Source organism: Trachypithecus francoisi, unplaced genomic scaffold (genome assembly GCF_009764315.1).
Source record: "Trachypithecus francoisi isolate TF-2019V2 unplaced genomic scaffold, Tfra_2.0 Lachesis_group4, whole genome shotgun sequence".
NCBI lineage: Eukaryota > Metazoa > Chordata > Mammalia > Primates > Cercopithecidae > Trachypithecus > Trachypithecus francoisi.
This window is the reverse complement of record NW_022681469.1, coordinates 96,460,001-96,475,435: the sequence shown is the minus strand read 5'-3', so window position 1 is coordinate 96,475,435 and position 15,435 is coordinate 96,460,001. Positions and strand designations below refer to the sequence as shown.

General features: G+C 44.7%; 1 protein-coding gene across 4 annotated transcripts in view; it reads left to right on the top strand.

The window, feature by feature from the left end:
- The window catches only part of GSDME (gasdermin E), a 59,488-nt gene extending 48,968 nt beyond the window's left edge, over nt 1-10,520 (top strand). For all 4 annotated transcript variants that reach the window (XM_033193045.1, XM_033193044.1, XM_033193047.1 and 1 more), the window contains exons 7-10: nt 430-557; nt 2,319-2,511; nt 5,814-5,887; nt 9,631-10,520. In XM_033193045.1, coding sequence (XP_033048936.1) covers nt 430-557; nt 2,319-2,511; nt 5,814-5,887; nt 9,631-9,864 — 629 coding nt within the window. In that variant the 3' untranslated portion in view covers nt 9,865-10,520. The remainder of the gene's footprint in view (nt 1-429; nt 558-2,318; nt 2,512-5,813; nt 5,888-9,630) is intronic.
- Nucleotides 10,521-15,435: the final 4,915 nt, after the last annotated feature.

Genomic DNA, 15,435 nt, shown 5'->3' with positions numbered 1-15,435 from the left:
TGTACTACAAGAAAGGACATGAAAAATAATATATTTTGGAATTTGTATGGCTCTAAAGCATTGTAAAAGCACTGACTTATGTTTAGTAATTCAGCTTTGATAATTTACTTCCAGAGAAATCATGCTAAAGAGGAATTTAAATGACTTTTCCAGAAAATAATTGATTAGACAATGTTTAGTGAGTCATCAGAGAAGAGTGAAGCTTGAAATACAAAACTTGGCTTCCCTCTTTCTCCTCCCTCCCTTTGGTTATTGAAAAATATGCAGGGTGGTGTGTAACTTGATGTTTATTTCTGAGTTCCATGACTGGCAATGCAGCTGGGAATATCCATGAAAGAACTGATGATTAGCTATGAAAAGCAGGAGTTGCTGTCTGATGTCGTGAGATGTGCATCGTGGTCATGAGACTTGGGTGTGCTTTCTTTTCAGTGACCCCGCTCCTGGAGAGGAATTTCCATCCCTTTGTGGAGCTGCCTGAGCCACAACAGACAGCTTTGAGTGACATCTTCCAGGCAGTCCTGTTTGATGATGAACTACTCATGGTCCTGGAACCAGTGGTGAGCCCCAAGACATCTCAAGGCAGTGTTTTCACCAGGGTTTTCTGGAACAGGGGATGGGCTAGACCTCCTGGGGCAAGGCATTGAGGCAGGATGGAATTGTGTTAAAGGTTCCCCCACCTCCTTTTCTCCCTACAGCTGTCTGACTCTTGGGTCCTGCGTTTTCTAAGTGCAGACAGGTAGTTGGCATCAGGGGTAGAGGGAGGTAGGTGTTAGTTTCCTAAGGCTGCCTCCACAAACCAGAGGGCTTAAAAAACCAGCAATTTATTCTCATAGTTTTGGAGCCAGAAAGTCCAAAATCTAGGTGTCTGCAGGGCCACACTTCCCCCAGAGGATCTAGGAGCGAATTCTGCCTCGTCTCCTCCAGCTGTGGATGGCTCCTAGTGTTCTTGGCTCGAGGCAGCAGCACTCTAGCCTCTGCTCTGTCTCCACATGGGCTTCCCCTCTGTGTGTGTCTTCTCCTTTACTGTCTGTTATAAAGACACCATCACTGGATTTAGGGTCCACCCTCATCTAGGATGATCTCATTTGGATTTCCTTACTTTAATTAATCTGAAAGACTAGGGTCACATTCTTAGGTTCCAGGTAACATATGCTGGGGGGCCACTACTCAGACCACTGCAAGGGGGTCATGTGGTAGAATCTAGCAAGTCAACCTGTTCCATTTAGAACAGAGAAATAGGCTTTTGCACTGTTCTGTTTTGCAGCAGAAGGATATCTGGGGGAGGTCAGATTCCTTAAGTCAACTCTTCGTTGTGCAAATGCTGAGAGCCACACAAGCTGCCAACCCTCCGGCCACCCAGATTCTGTGTCCTCCCTTTCTTAAGGCTGAGGCTTTATAAACCTGATTTTGACTATAGTTTTGTTTTTTGTTCTTTTGTTTTTCTATTATATTATGCAGGGAGTTTGAAGAACTGATTTAATGCTTTATGGTTTCCAGGGGAGTGTTCATATTATTTTTCCCTCTTGAAATTAGATTGTGCTGAGAGCCTGGGTATCAGTGATGGAACCTGTTATTGAAACAGCCCCACGGCCCAGGATATTTGCATTCTAGAGGGTGGGGAGCTCAGCTCCAGGGAGAACAGTTTCAAAAAGCCCACTGACTTCTACTTCCGAAAATAACTTCTTCCAAGAGCAAAATGTCAAGCCAGCACCCTGTGGAGAGAGCCTCAGCTGCCCTGTCAGATGCTGGAGAAGCAAGCTGTCTGGATGGTGGCGAGGGTGGGGTCCAGCTTTCAGATGACCAGATCTGGACACCAAGGCTGTGGGTGGTACAGAATTGGCAGGGTGGTCCTAGCTAACTGGCTCTCCAGCAGGATCGCCTCACTACACAGCAGGCCCTGTGGGGACAGACGCAGCTGCCCAGTGCCTGGTGGGAACGTGGCCGGGGGCTGGGGTGCCTAGCTTAACACTTGAGAACCAAGACAGGACAATGCTTATACATCACCCTCCCCAGTTGTGTCTGTAACCACTTGTTTCTGGTCCCTGGCACTACCTGACCCTGCCCTGGAAGGTTCTAGGCCATACTTCCAGCAAGTACGCCCCCCACCCTCGTGGGCCAGTTTCAGCTTACTGTCCCTTCAGTGAAATGTAGCCCCACGGATGAGCAATTTCAGAATGTAGAGAAGAGCTGCGGGTGGTACTTTTCCTTGGGGGAAGGGTGTAAGGGCCGGGGCTTGTGTGTGCTGTGAGGAGAGGGCCCGGCTGTGGCATTTGATCTCCAGCTGTCATGACCATCCCTTCTTCTCCCCTGCCCTACAGTGTGATGACCTGGTCAGCGGCCTCTCGCCCCCAGTGGCGGTGCTGGGGGAGCTGAAGCCCCAGCAGCAGCAGGACCTTGAGGCCTTCCTGCAGCTAGTGGGGTGCAGCTTACAGGGTGGGTGTCCAGGCCCCGAGGACACGGGCAGCAAGCAGCTCTTTATGACAGCTTACTTCTTGGTCGGTGCCCTCGCAGGTAAGGAGAAAAGAAGAAAATGAAAGAAATGGCTACTGCTGGCTTTAAAATGCTTTGCCTACTATTTATGCTTCTGGGGACACAGGGTGGTAACTGTGGAAGATTTGGTACATACAGGTCTCTCCCTTCTGGGACAGGGAGGATAAGAGGTGGGAGGCTGATGGGAAACCAGATTCGAGAGCCTTTCCATCCAGCACAAGCCTCCCCACTCTCCCGGAGGGCCCTTCTCCCTCCTCCCCCAGAGAAGGTCACAGTGGGTGACCCCTTGCCAACAAAAGCAAGCATCTCCCTGACAGGCCGTGGTTCACACTGGAGTCCCAGCAGAGCTGAGTGGCAGTGGCTTTCATTTGGCAACTGCTCTCCTCGAGCATTTCAGTTCTTCTGATCTTCTTTGCAAACTTGTTATTCCCCATCCAGCGTGCCCCTGTCTGGGGTAAGGGGGCCGCGGAGAGCATCCAACCATCCAGTGTACTAGGCTGGGAGGCAGAGCTGTGGCTGGGCCCAGATCCATAGCTTCTGCACTGGTCCTGAAATGGCCTCCCAGGGGAGCAGCCATCCAGTTACTGTGGAACAATCTCTGCCACCTCTGTACTACTCCCATCCGGAACCTGCCATGCCAGAGCGCCTGTCAGGAGATGGGCATCCTTCACAAGGAAGCTGGGCTTCCTGTTCCCACTCAGAAAAGCCAGTTGTGGCAAACCAGTCCCCACAGCTTCCCTTCATGGTGACACTAGTCAGGACACTTGGTTTCTGATACATTCAGGGTTCCTCCCCAGCACCACACAGAAACAGACCCAGTAATCTTCAGTTTTAAAATACTTAATCAGAGAATGCCTCTCCCAGCTCTATGTGCTCATAAATATATGCTCTGTCTTGTTCCATCTCATGGATAAAAGTTTTGACTGGTAAACTGGAACAGGACGTAAGACACAGCCCTGCGGAACTCCATAGAGACTTTCTCCCGATGTTAACATCAGGGTATCAGAATCTTTCAGAACAGGCATTCTGTCCGGAGCTAATACACAGGCCAGAGTTCTCCAACTTGTGAGAGGCCTTTTCTTCATCTACCCCCATTACTTACTGCAGCATTTCTACCAATAGGCTGGATCAGTGATGCCAAGTAGGTAACACAGGGCCAGCATCACGAATGCACCACAGTCCCCTTCTACTTGAGCCTAGACATAGCATCAAATTCTCTGCAACTGGCTGGGTGCCGTGGCCCACATCTGCAATCCTAGCATTTTGGGAGGCTGAGGTGGGAGGATCACTTGAGCCCAGGAATTCGAGACCAGCCTAGGCAACATGGCAAGACCTCATGTGTACAAAAGACAAATTAGGCAGGCAGAGTGGTGTGTACCTCTGTAGTCTCAGCTATTTGAGAGGCTGTGGAGGATCGCTTGAGCCCAGGAATTCAAGGCTGCAATGAACTATGATCATGCCACTGCAGTCCAGCTTGAAAAAAAAAAAAATCTCTGCAAGTTTGCACACAAGCAGCAGGCCACTCAGTTGACACATGAGGTGAGACTGACTTGGAAACTCAAAGGTAGTGAAATCTTTGGGTGCAGCTGGCAGTCTCTAAATTTTTCAACCAATCCTGCCCTTTTTTATTTCTCTGAACTGTGATCTCATTTGTATGTCAGTCCCAGTGGAGGCCAGGCTGGCATAAAGCCCTTCCATTTGTGCTCTTGCTAATCCTCAGCCCTTCTGAGTTGATTTTTTTTCCCTCTTAGTATAATCTTCTCTCCTTAGAAACCGAGGAAAGTGCTAGAATAGAAAATAGGGTGGTCTTAGGTCCTCACACCAGTTTCTGGCTAATAGCTGTTTTCAGCACTTCAGTCCCACTTGTGACCTGTTTCCTGGGAAGCTTCCTCCACCACTTCGTAACCTTAAGCAAGTCAAAAGGTCTGAACTCCTTGGACCCTATTTGTAAAACAGAATTGGTATATGGAAGAGCAATCAAAATAATTTCAGTTCAAGAAACATTTAACAAGCTTAGACTATGTTTTAGGCACTGCTAGGTAAGTATCAAGTCTTGGCCCTCCAGGAAATCAGAGTCAAGTAGTAAAATTAGTGGGTAAGCTTGGTAACTTAGATGCTGTTCTTTCACTCCTGTGCCCCTACCACCTAGTGTACCATGCTCAAGATAATGGCTAAATGAGTAATATGGGACTCAGGTATTTCCAAGAATAAGGGATGAGGATGATGGTTACCTGGGTCCCCAGAGCCATCCTAGAAAGTGAAGGCAGGGCAGCAATGGCAGATGAGATGGCTGGGGACAGAGGCTCAGCTGGATACGCTAGGCCACATAGACTTTCCATCTTCATCTTCCTGCTTTGGGGTAAGAGACTACTTGAGAAACTGTGGATTTTCTCTTGAGACAAATGCACACACATTTTGAATACCACATTAGGTTCTCTGGCAGGAGTATCCCCCTAGGTGCTGCCCCACCCCCTTAGTAGCCTACACTCGCTCTTGAGAATGAGCCATGGTCCGTTGTACTCTCTGGATCACACCTCAGCAACACATTGCCTTTTTTAGGCTGCTAATACATGGTGGGAACAACTGAGTTCCCAACCAGTCCCTTGGCTACCTGATTCAGCAGGTGACTCATTATTTTTTGCCTTTTCAGCTCAAAGCTTGTATCCCCAAGGGATTGTGGTCCTGTCAGGAACTCTGGGAGGTGTTTAATATCCACTTTCAATAACACTGACCTGGTATTTCGTTCCCTGGGGCTTGGCAAGGGCCCTTCTGGTGCAGCCCCTAGCCTGGCACAACCTTTCTACTGTTGCTGCTCCTGGCCTCAGGCCAGACTGCATTTTCCTCCCCACAATGATTGGTGACAGGGATAGAGCCCTTTATAGTTTACACAGTACTCTGACATATACAAAAACAAAACAACTATGTAAATGAGGAAACTGAAGCTCAGAGAAGTGTACCTGAGGCTGCAGCCTGAATGCACAGAGGGGCTCAAACGTCACTCTTCTGTCACCAGACGGCAGGGTCTACTTTTCCATGCTGATTCTTTTCCTTCCCCCAGAGTCGGGGCAGTTCTTTCCATTTGGTAAATCGAATGTCAAGGAGTATCCTCTGTGGAATGCAGAGCTGGCAGCTGGGTTCCTACATCTGTTTTCTACAAGGTCTTTGCTGCCCATTTAGCACCGTTCACTTAACAACTGCTGAGTACCTCCCCTGCCTGGCTGGTGGGAAAGTACTAAAATATAAGTTAGGGGCCATCCAGGGGCTGGCTCTGTTCCCATGGACTTGTGTTTTTGGACTGTGACTGTGATTTTTGTCTCCTGCAGAAATGCCAGATAATGTAGCAGCTCTGCTGGGCACTTGCTGCAAACTCCAGATCATTCCCACACTGTGCCACTTGGTAAGTAACCTCCCAGATGGGACCTTAGAATAGACGGGAATGGGGAAATGATGAGGGGGTAGACATCCAAGAGCCGATAAAACACCTCTAGCACTTCTCATCCACAACAGCTCTTCAAGATAGATTAAATAACTATTGTTATTAACCCACTTTTATACACATCCCATCCCGTGGGAAGACTGAGACCCAGAGGGAAATGATTTGTCCAAATAACTTGTTAGCAGGTCCAGGACTCCATCCTTATCTTTAGACTCCAAATCTTATACTTTTCCCATTGTTTGGAGAGAATTTTGGCCAAGGTTTAGTGTTACATTACAGTAATGGGGCCTGACACCATATTATTTGCAATGGCAGTTTTGTGCTGAGACTGGTTTGATTGAGCTGTGCAGCAGATTCGCCAGGGAGGTATCCAGGACTGATCTGTCCCAGGGAGACGTAGCTTCTTTCATCCACTTTTAGGAGTATCGTTAGCTTGGTGCGCTCTGGAAATGTCATTATAAGAGCATGAGTTAGGTAATGATGAGCTTAGCCCTAGAGAGTTAAGGTTAAGCTTTTCCTTTTTAAATTATAGATTGAGCCATTAGTAGAAAGAACCACCAATAGGTTGCCCTGAAGCCACCCTGATGGGGTAGCTAGTCTTGTGTAGCTTTTGCAGATGTTGCTCAGCCTGGGGCAGAGGAGCTGAGCATACATGGTCTGACTATTTTAAGGCCTAATTACTAAAGTCCAAGGCCAACCTGCTATGTTGGCCCAAAGGATCATCTCTCAGAGCTATGCTATCAGATCTGGGAAGCAGGTATTGGGGCAGACTGCCTAGATAGGACCCTGACATTTGGTATACATCTACTCTGGGAACACCAAGTAATGTGGTTGGTGCCTTTGTGCATAACAAAGACATGAGAAGACTATGCAACATGGCATCACTCCAAGGAGCAGATCAGGTATCACTCACAACTGAAAGCTTCCACAGGCCCAGAGGAACCTGATTCTTGTACACTGACTGCAAAAATGGAACTACTTGAAAATGTGCCAGCATGTGTGTCCTGGGCCAGCTGAGGGTAAAGGCTGGTGGCACAGTCTGGTTATGGAAACAATATGTGTCATTTTTCTAATTGTATGCAGTGACGAGCAAAACAACAGCTCTGCTTTCAGATCTCAGCTCCTCTTGCAGCAACTGAGGGCTCAGCATTTACTAAGTTAGTCCTTCCCAAGTATTTACAGACTCATCAACTGCAACTGAAGCAGGTAAAAAAAGAAAATCCTGCCAAGCCCATGTTATCTAACCCCTTCTCTGACAACCCCTAGCTGCCCTCCTCCCTGCAGATCAGCTCTAGGACATCTGTGTTACCCCCAAGTTCTGCTCTGTTGGTGTTCCAAGAGCAGCAGCCAGAACACATTCGGAGTTCAGAATGGAAGGTATTCTGCTTCTGCACATTCTGCCTTTTTGCAGCTGCTCAACATAGTCAAAGACTTTCCTGGGTGTCTTCACATACCTCCCCTCAGATTTGCAATAGCTCTATTTAAGACATTGAGGTGTCTACCTCCTCAAGGAATTTGAGTGTCACATTTCTTTAAGGGATTTACTTAAAACAGGGCACAAAATCTATCTGCAGCCCTGTCTTTTCTTGTCTAGTAGCCAGGGTAACTTTGAGAGGCTTTCTGAAGGGCTTTTGGAAGTACAGTGCCAGATACATTAACACATTTCCAAGAACTGGTGAAAGCGTGAGTTAGAATCAATACTGAATGTTAACTTCACTCTACCACCCTCTGGGTCACTGTTACCCCCTTATACCTAGAAATGTCTATGGGCAAAGGGGGTGGTAGATATTTAGAGAAGAAAGCTGGATGCTGCACAGCTGTCATCTGCCAGGTGTAAGGACAGGGAGCCTGCAATGCTGTTGACAGTCTCCAGCCTGCGCCAGTGGGGCTCCTCCTCAAATCACTGGGGTGTGATGCTGTGCTTACAGAGCAGGTCTAATCTACTCTCTAAAGCACAATCAGTAGTTTGCAGTCTGAGCCTAATGGTAACGTTAAGCCTGTGGTTACATTGTGTGAGTTGTATTTGGCAAATCTACAAGGTTCGTGAGGCTGATTTTGATAATAAACACACAAGTACTTTTATATTCTAGTGAGTGCTACCCTTCAGTCACCTGGACAAGCTGCATGACTTTCAGGATAGTCACCACTGCTCAGGACATTTCTGGAATTTTTTCTTTTGGATTCCCTTCAGATTTCTTAAAATTCAGGCATACTTTCTAGGCCTATTTTTAATTTGAAATTTTACTACTTATATTAATAATCAGATCTTGAATGCCTGTTTCAAAATGAAATCTACAGGCAAATTTTTAATTGCTGAAGATTTTCTTAAAAGTATTACAGGCACGGATCAAGACCCTAAAAGCAAATAAAATATTTCAAGTATGTGTTGCGCAGGTGGAACTAGAGCAGCATCCAAAGTGGCCTCGGTGAAGAACACATTGAGTGTCTGCGTCATAGGCACGGCAGATGAGGTCCCTGCTCTCACGAGCAGCTTAGGGTTAAATAAGGGAAGGTGACTAAGTTTATGGATACAACATAATAGAGTAACATAAGGCTGAGTTCTGGGGTTGGGGGTAGATCGATGGAAAGGGATTGGGAAAGGCCCTCGATGTGGCATTTCAGCTGACAACTGAGTGACGAGAAAGGGAGATCAACAGGGAAGTTTGGAAGAAGGAATAGCAAGGGAAAAGGTTCTTGAGGCAGGAAGGATAATTAAACTATGGTACCTACCTTTGAGGAGTTCATGCAAATATATAAGAAGTTCTGATATCTTCAGTAAAACAGAAACTTGGCATACTGCATATATGAGCAAAGTACATTCATTCTGACGTTTCTAATATACTAGAGTTAATGGAACTAGTAGAAAGTTCGGGCCGGGCGCGGTGGCTCAAGCCTGTAATCCCAGCACTTTGGGAGGCCGAGACGGGCGGATCACGAGGTCAGGAGATCGAGACCATCCTGGCTAATACGGTGAAACCCCGTCTCTACTAAAAATACAAAAACTAGCCGGGCGAGGTGGCGGGCGCCTGTAGTCCCAGCTACTCGGGAGGCTGAGGCAGGAGAATGGCGGAAACCCGGGAGGCGGAGCTTGCAGTGAGCTGAGATCCGGCCACTGCACTCCAGTCCGGGCGACAGAGCGAGACTCCGCCTCAAAAAAAAAAAAAAAAAAAAAAGTTCGGAGAGTAGGGATTCAGACAGAGGACACCAGGCAAATGGGATAGAATCAGGCCTGAATCAAATATATCATGTTACACCTCAAGGGTTTTCCTGCTGTATTTGAGTAATTTAAAAAACGACATAGTTGGCCAGGTGTGGTGGCTCATGTCTGTAATCCCAGCACTTTGGGAGGCCGAGGTGGGCGGATCACCTGAGGTCAGGAGATTGAGACCAGCCTGGCCAACATGGTGAAACCCCGTCTCTACTAAAAATACAAAAATTAGCTGGGCGTGGTAGCGCGCCTGTAGTTCCAGCTACTTGGGAGGCTGAGGCAAAAGAATCGCTTAAACCCGGGAGGTAGAGGTTGCAGTGAGCCGAGATTGTGCCACTGCACTCCAGCCTGAACAGAGGAAGACTCCGTCTCAAAAAAAAAAAAAAAAAAAGACATAGTCTCCGCCCCCCCAGAATTACCTACAAGTGCATTACTATCCAATGTGGATTTTTAAAGAACATTTTTAAAATGAATTTGTTTAAATGTGTCATTTCAGCTTCGTGTTCTGTCTGATGATGGAGTATCTGATCTTGAAGACCCAACCTTGGCTCCCCTGAAAGATACAGAAAGGTTTGGGATCGTGCAGCGCTTATTTGCCTCAGCTGACATTAGCCTGGAGAGACTGAAGTCATCTGTGAAAGCTGTCATTCTGAAGGACTCTAAAGTCTTCCCACTACTTCTTTGTATAGCCCTGAATGGACTCTGTGCTTTAGGCAGAGAACATTCATGACGTCATATGTGAACTAGAAGTACGTGTTATTGGCCAAGGCTGAGTATTTTTCAGAATTGTTAAAGGTCACATGCACATTAAAAGTTGACCAATGAAATGAATTTACAAAACAGTTTAAGAAGTGATGACATTTTGCATTATGAATGGCCTGACTTCTAGCCACCAGGTACTCTTTTAACAGTTTTCCGTATCAGAGGCCCTCCTGTGCTGGTGAGCCAGCATCTGAGTTAGGTTCCAGCACCTAAAGAGCTGGGAGGGCTGAGAATTCTTAGCATACATTCAGACTTTTTTTCTGCACAATAAGTCCATCTGTCACTTGCATTCCACTTTCTTTGTTATACAGAAAGAGTCTGACCCTTTAATCCAAAAGTTCTTTTTACATTGTGACTGCTGTGGGAAGGCAATTTCTCTGCACACAAGAGGTTGCGTTTTGGATGTGATGTATGCTATTTGATGACTGAAAATGAAAATGAACTGTAAATGCTCCTAGAGTATATTCTTCTGCTAAACAAAATTAAACTTTAAAAAATCTAATAGTAACACACCCCTGGCTTGGGACCCTGGCTATATGCATTTTATGTGACCTTGCCATGCTTTGGTGAACATACTATGTCTAGCACATGTTGATTTCCTATTAAAGGAAACTTTGAACTGTGTCTGTTTTGCTTTTTATTCTGTTTTGATGTCCTTCTATAAAGAGCTTGGACTGGCTCCCTGATTCCATGGACAGGGTCTGAGCCACTGGGGATGAGAGGTAGCAGTTGTTAGAAACATATTGTACAGCACCTATTTTTCCCCCGCAACATCATCCACTTATTCCCTTTCTTCCCTTCAGATTTTAATGTTAACAAGGAAGAATAAAGCAAATAATCCTTTCGTCACCACTACTAAAAATGAGACTCTTTATGAAAATGCTTATATGTTGGGGGAGAGGCTATAAAGTGGCACATGGTGGCAGCAACTATACAGAAATGAGCCTTATATACAAACTGGAAAGGAATATGCAAAAGTGAAAGCACTTGTGCTAAAATGGTGGCACTATACTGCCTTTTGTCTGATTTTCTGAAATAAGTAAAAAGAACAAACTGCAAACGAAGGTGTAATATGAATCTACTTGTGTAAAAAGATGTATACATGTTATCAATATGTATGGAAAATTTCATTTAAAGAGTTCACATGAAATCTAACGGTGGCTCTTTGGGGAGAGAGCAACTTAGAGGTTGAGACAAGAGGCAGAGGAAGATGTTTTACCTTTCTATTCCTGCGAGAATTCTGTATGTCCTATCCTCCAAATTAAGAAACAGATGAAAATGAAAGACTTCAGATCGAAAGAAGCCATCCCAACAAGTGCCGAAAGTCTGGGTTACGTCAGTCAGGAATCTAGCTGTTTCACAACTGTTCTAAGACTAGCCAGTTGACCTGCTGGATTGTGTTTTAAGAACTAGCTATTAAAAAGGAGGTAGCTTTATGCAACTACAGTTGTTCCCAGCCTCCAGTTACTGCCAGGCATCTTAGCAGACACCTGTAGAGATGTGGGTCCAACAAGGCTAGGTGTGCTTACAGAATTGGGCTTCCAAAGGTTTAAAAAGATTTAATGAGGAAGTTGGAGATACCATCTTTGGAGGTTTCTAACTGATAATATCTCCAACTTCTTCCTCATTAAATGTTTTTTAAAAAATGCCCCATTGACATTAAGAACCATACTTTTTTTTCATAATTAGATTTGCAAACAAGTCTATTAGCTCAGGTCATCTGGAAAACAGTAAATAAAATGAATACTTCCTAAAATAGCACAGGACAGCCCCCTTAATTCTGATATTTCCATTCATAAGAGGACCACTTCTTCATAAACGGATGAAAAGAGTACCACTGACATAGCTACTCTTGGTGGTCCATTAATGACTCCTTAAAGATGTCCAAGACCTAGTCCCTGGAACCCGTATGTTATTTTACATGGCAGAAACGGACTTGGCAAATGCTTTTAAAGTTATGGACCTGACATGGACCCATTATCCTGGATTATGTGGGTGGGACTTTAAAGGAAAGAAGGCAGAAGAGACTGTGAGGGAGACTTGGCCCAAGAAAATGCAGGAAAGGTGAGGCCAATAGAAAGAATCTATGTGCTGGCCAGGCGCGGTGGCCTGTAATCATGCCTGTAATCCCAGCACTTTGGGAGGCTGAGGCGGGCGGATCACGAGGTCAAGAGATTGAGACCATCCTGGCCAACATGGTGAAACCCCATCTCTACTAAAAATACAAAAAAAAAAAAAAAAATTTGCTGGGTGTGGTGGCGCATGCCTGTAATCCCAGCTACTCAGGAGGCTAAGGTAGGAGAATCACTTGAACCCAGGAGGCACAGGTGGCAGTGAGCTGAGATCGTGCCATTGCCCTCCAGCCTGGGCAATAAGAGCAAAACTCCATCTTGAAAAAAAAAAAAAGGAAAAAAGAAAGATCTATGTGCTGCTGCTAGCTCTGAAGATGGAAGGGACCAGAGCAAGAGAAGAACGCAGTCCCCTCTGACAGCCAGCAAGGAAACAGGAACCTCAGTCTTATAGCTGCATGGAAATGAAGTCAGCCAACAACCTGCACAAGCCTGACGTGGGTTCTTCCTCAGATCTCCAGGTAAGAACCCCAACGGGCCCCGGCCGACACCTTGATTTTAGCTTGGTGATATCTGTGTTGGACTTCAGACCTACAGAAGAGATAATAAATTTGTGTTCTCTTAAGCTGGTAAATTTGTGGTTGTGACAGAAAACTAAGGTAGTATAAGATGGAAGGATGAAGAAGATAACATCTAATTCTTCTGGAGACATCAGAGGTACACTGTACTAGCAATTTCTTTTTTTTTTTTTTTTTTTTTTTGAGACGGAGTCTTGCTCTGCCGCCCAGGCTGGAGTGCAGTGGCCGGATCTCAGCTCACTGCAAGCTCTGCCTCCCGGGTTCACGCCATTCTCCTGTCTCAGCCTCCCGAGTAGCTGGGACTACAGGCGCCAGCCTCGTCGCCCGGCTACTTTTTTTTTTGTATTTTTTTTTTTTAGTAGAGACAGGGTTTCACCGTATTAGCCAGCATGGTCTCGATCTCCTGACCTCGTGATCCGCCCGTCTCGGCCTCCCAAAGTGCTGGGATTACAGGCTTGAGCCACCGCGCCCGGCCTGTACTAGCAATTTCTTAAGTATGAGGTAGGTAATCCTGGAAGTTAGCTTGGGCAAAAGTTGCAAAGGGCCCTGTCTGGAAGGAGGCTTCCTGCATGTACCCAGCGCCACACCTCTGTCTCTCTTGCCAGCCTGGTGGGCCCCCATCCCCTCTCACTGCAGGCTGCAGTGCTGAGCTGTGTGCCAGAGTGGGTCAGTTCATTCTCTTTCTCACCAGGGTTTCTTACATTCCTGGCTAGCTGGGAAATGGTCAAGAGTATTCCATGCCATCTCAGCATAGAAGCCTCGTTTTCTTGGTCCTATATTTTAACCTTCCCCAACACTGAAATTCTTTCCTTGAGTGTGTCTTTGAAAATCACCAAATCGGGCTGGGATAGAGAAAACAATGATTAGGGCCTCTGTTGTAGAGGCAGGTGATCAATTTATTTATTTAGGCGGGAAAAACCAAATGACTTTAGGGGCATTTTACAAAGACCTTTAGCACTTAAAAGAAATTACCTGCAGAAGACTGAAGCTGGACCGCTTCCTTAAACCATATACAAAAATCACTCAAGATGGATTAAAGACTTAAATGCAAAACTCAAAACTATAAAAACCCTGGAAGACAACCTTGGCAATACCATCCTGGACACAGGCACAGGTAAAAATTTCATGACAAAGATACCAAAAGCAATGGCAACAAAAGCAAAAATTGACAAGTGAGATCTAATTAATCTTAAGAACTTCTCCACAGCAAAAGAAACTGAACAGAGTAAACAGACAGCCTACAGAATGGGAGAAAATATTTGCAAACTATGCATCTGACAAAGGCCTAATATCCAGCATCTACAAGGAACTTAAATTTACAAGAGAAAAACACCCCCCTGCCCCCATTTAAAGAATGGGCAAAGGACACGAACAGATACTTCTCAAAAGAAGACGTGTATGACCAACAACCACATGTAGAATAGCTCAATATCACTGATCATTAGAGAAATACAAATCAAAACCACAATGAGATACCATCTCACGCCAGTCAGGATGGCTATTACTAAAAAGTCAAAAACTATCAGATGCTGGCGTGGTTGTAGAGAAAAGGGAACTCTCATACCTTGTTGGTGGGAGTGTATATTAGTTCAACTATTGTGGAAAGCAGTATGGAGATTCCTCAGAGTTAAAAGGTAGCAAACTACCATTTGACCCAGCAATCCCATTACTGGGTATATACCCAGAGGAATATAAATCTTCCTGCCATAAAGACATGCATGCAAATGTTCATTGCAGCACTATTCACAATAGCAAAAACACAAATCAACCTAAATGCCCATATATATACATACACATATATATGCCATGGAATACTATGCAGCCATAAAAAAGAATGAGAGCATGTCTTTTGCAGGAACATGGATGGAGATGGAGGCCAGTATCCTTAGCAAATTAAAACAAGAATAGAAAACCAAATATTGCATGTTCTCACTTCTAAGTTAGAGCTAAATGATAATATCTTATGAATACAAAGAAGGAAACAACAGACACTGGGGTCTACTTGAGTGGGGAGAGGGGGAGGAGGGAGAGAAGCAGAAGAGATAACTATTGGGTACCGGGCTCAGTATCTGGACGATGAAATAATGTGTACAATACACCCCTGTGACACGTGTTTACCTATGTAACAAACCTTCACATGTACCCCCAAACCTGAAAGTTAAAAAAAAGCAAACAGTTAAAAGAAAATTATCAAAGCTAATCAGATATCCTCCATTATTATCTCTAAACCTTAGTTCTACCTATAAATGAAACACTTTTTTCCAATAGTAAATTTCTTTATATATACAAAAATATCTTACCAGGAGTATGTAATCTCACAGATTAGACATTTCAATAATTTTTGTTTTGGACAGCACATGGAAATATGTGAAAAGCTTTATAGGGACAGTTTCTGAAAAATCAATACTTAATTGTACTGCAGGAAAATTTTATTTATACAACAACAGCAATAATGTTTCTTTTATACAGAAACTAATAATACAATTTACCTGGAAAGCAGCAGCAATTAATTTTTCTTTTTAAACTTCTTAATCAGAAACTTAAGCAGCTTGTTCAGCTTTGATTTTCAGATTGCTAACAAGCATTCTGCCCTCCATTTTTTTTTTTTTAAAGATTCTCTTCTACAGTTACTTCGAAAACTAGAGGTTTAAAAAAGCATGCGTCTGTGTTCAAAGAAAAGATTTACCAAAACGAACTGGCATGGGGGGAAAAGGAAGAATAAAAAATTCCCACAGCAAGGTTTTCACATCAAATACTCACCATAAGCTCTAACAGAGCTCAACATTACATGGAGAAATTGCACTTGTTGCTGAATACTAGTGCTCATTCTTCTACAACAGAGTCCAATATATCACTTCTTTTAAAAAAAAAAAAAAAAAAGTTACTGAAGAG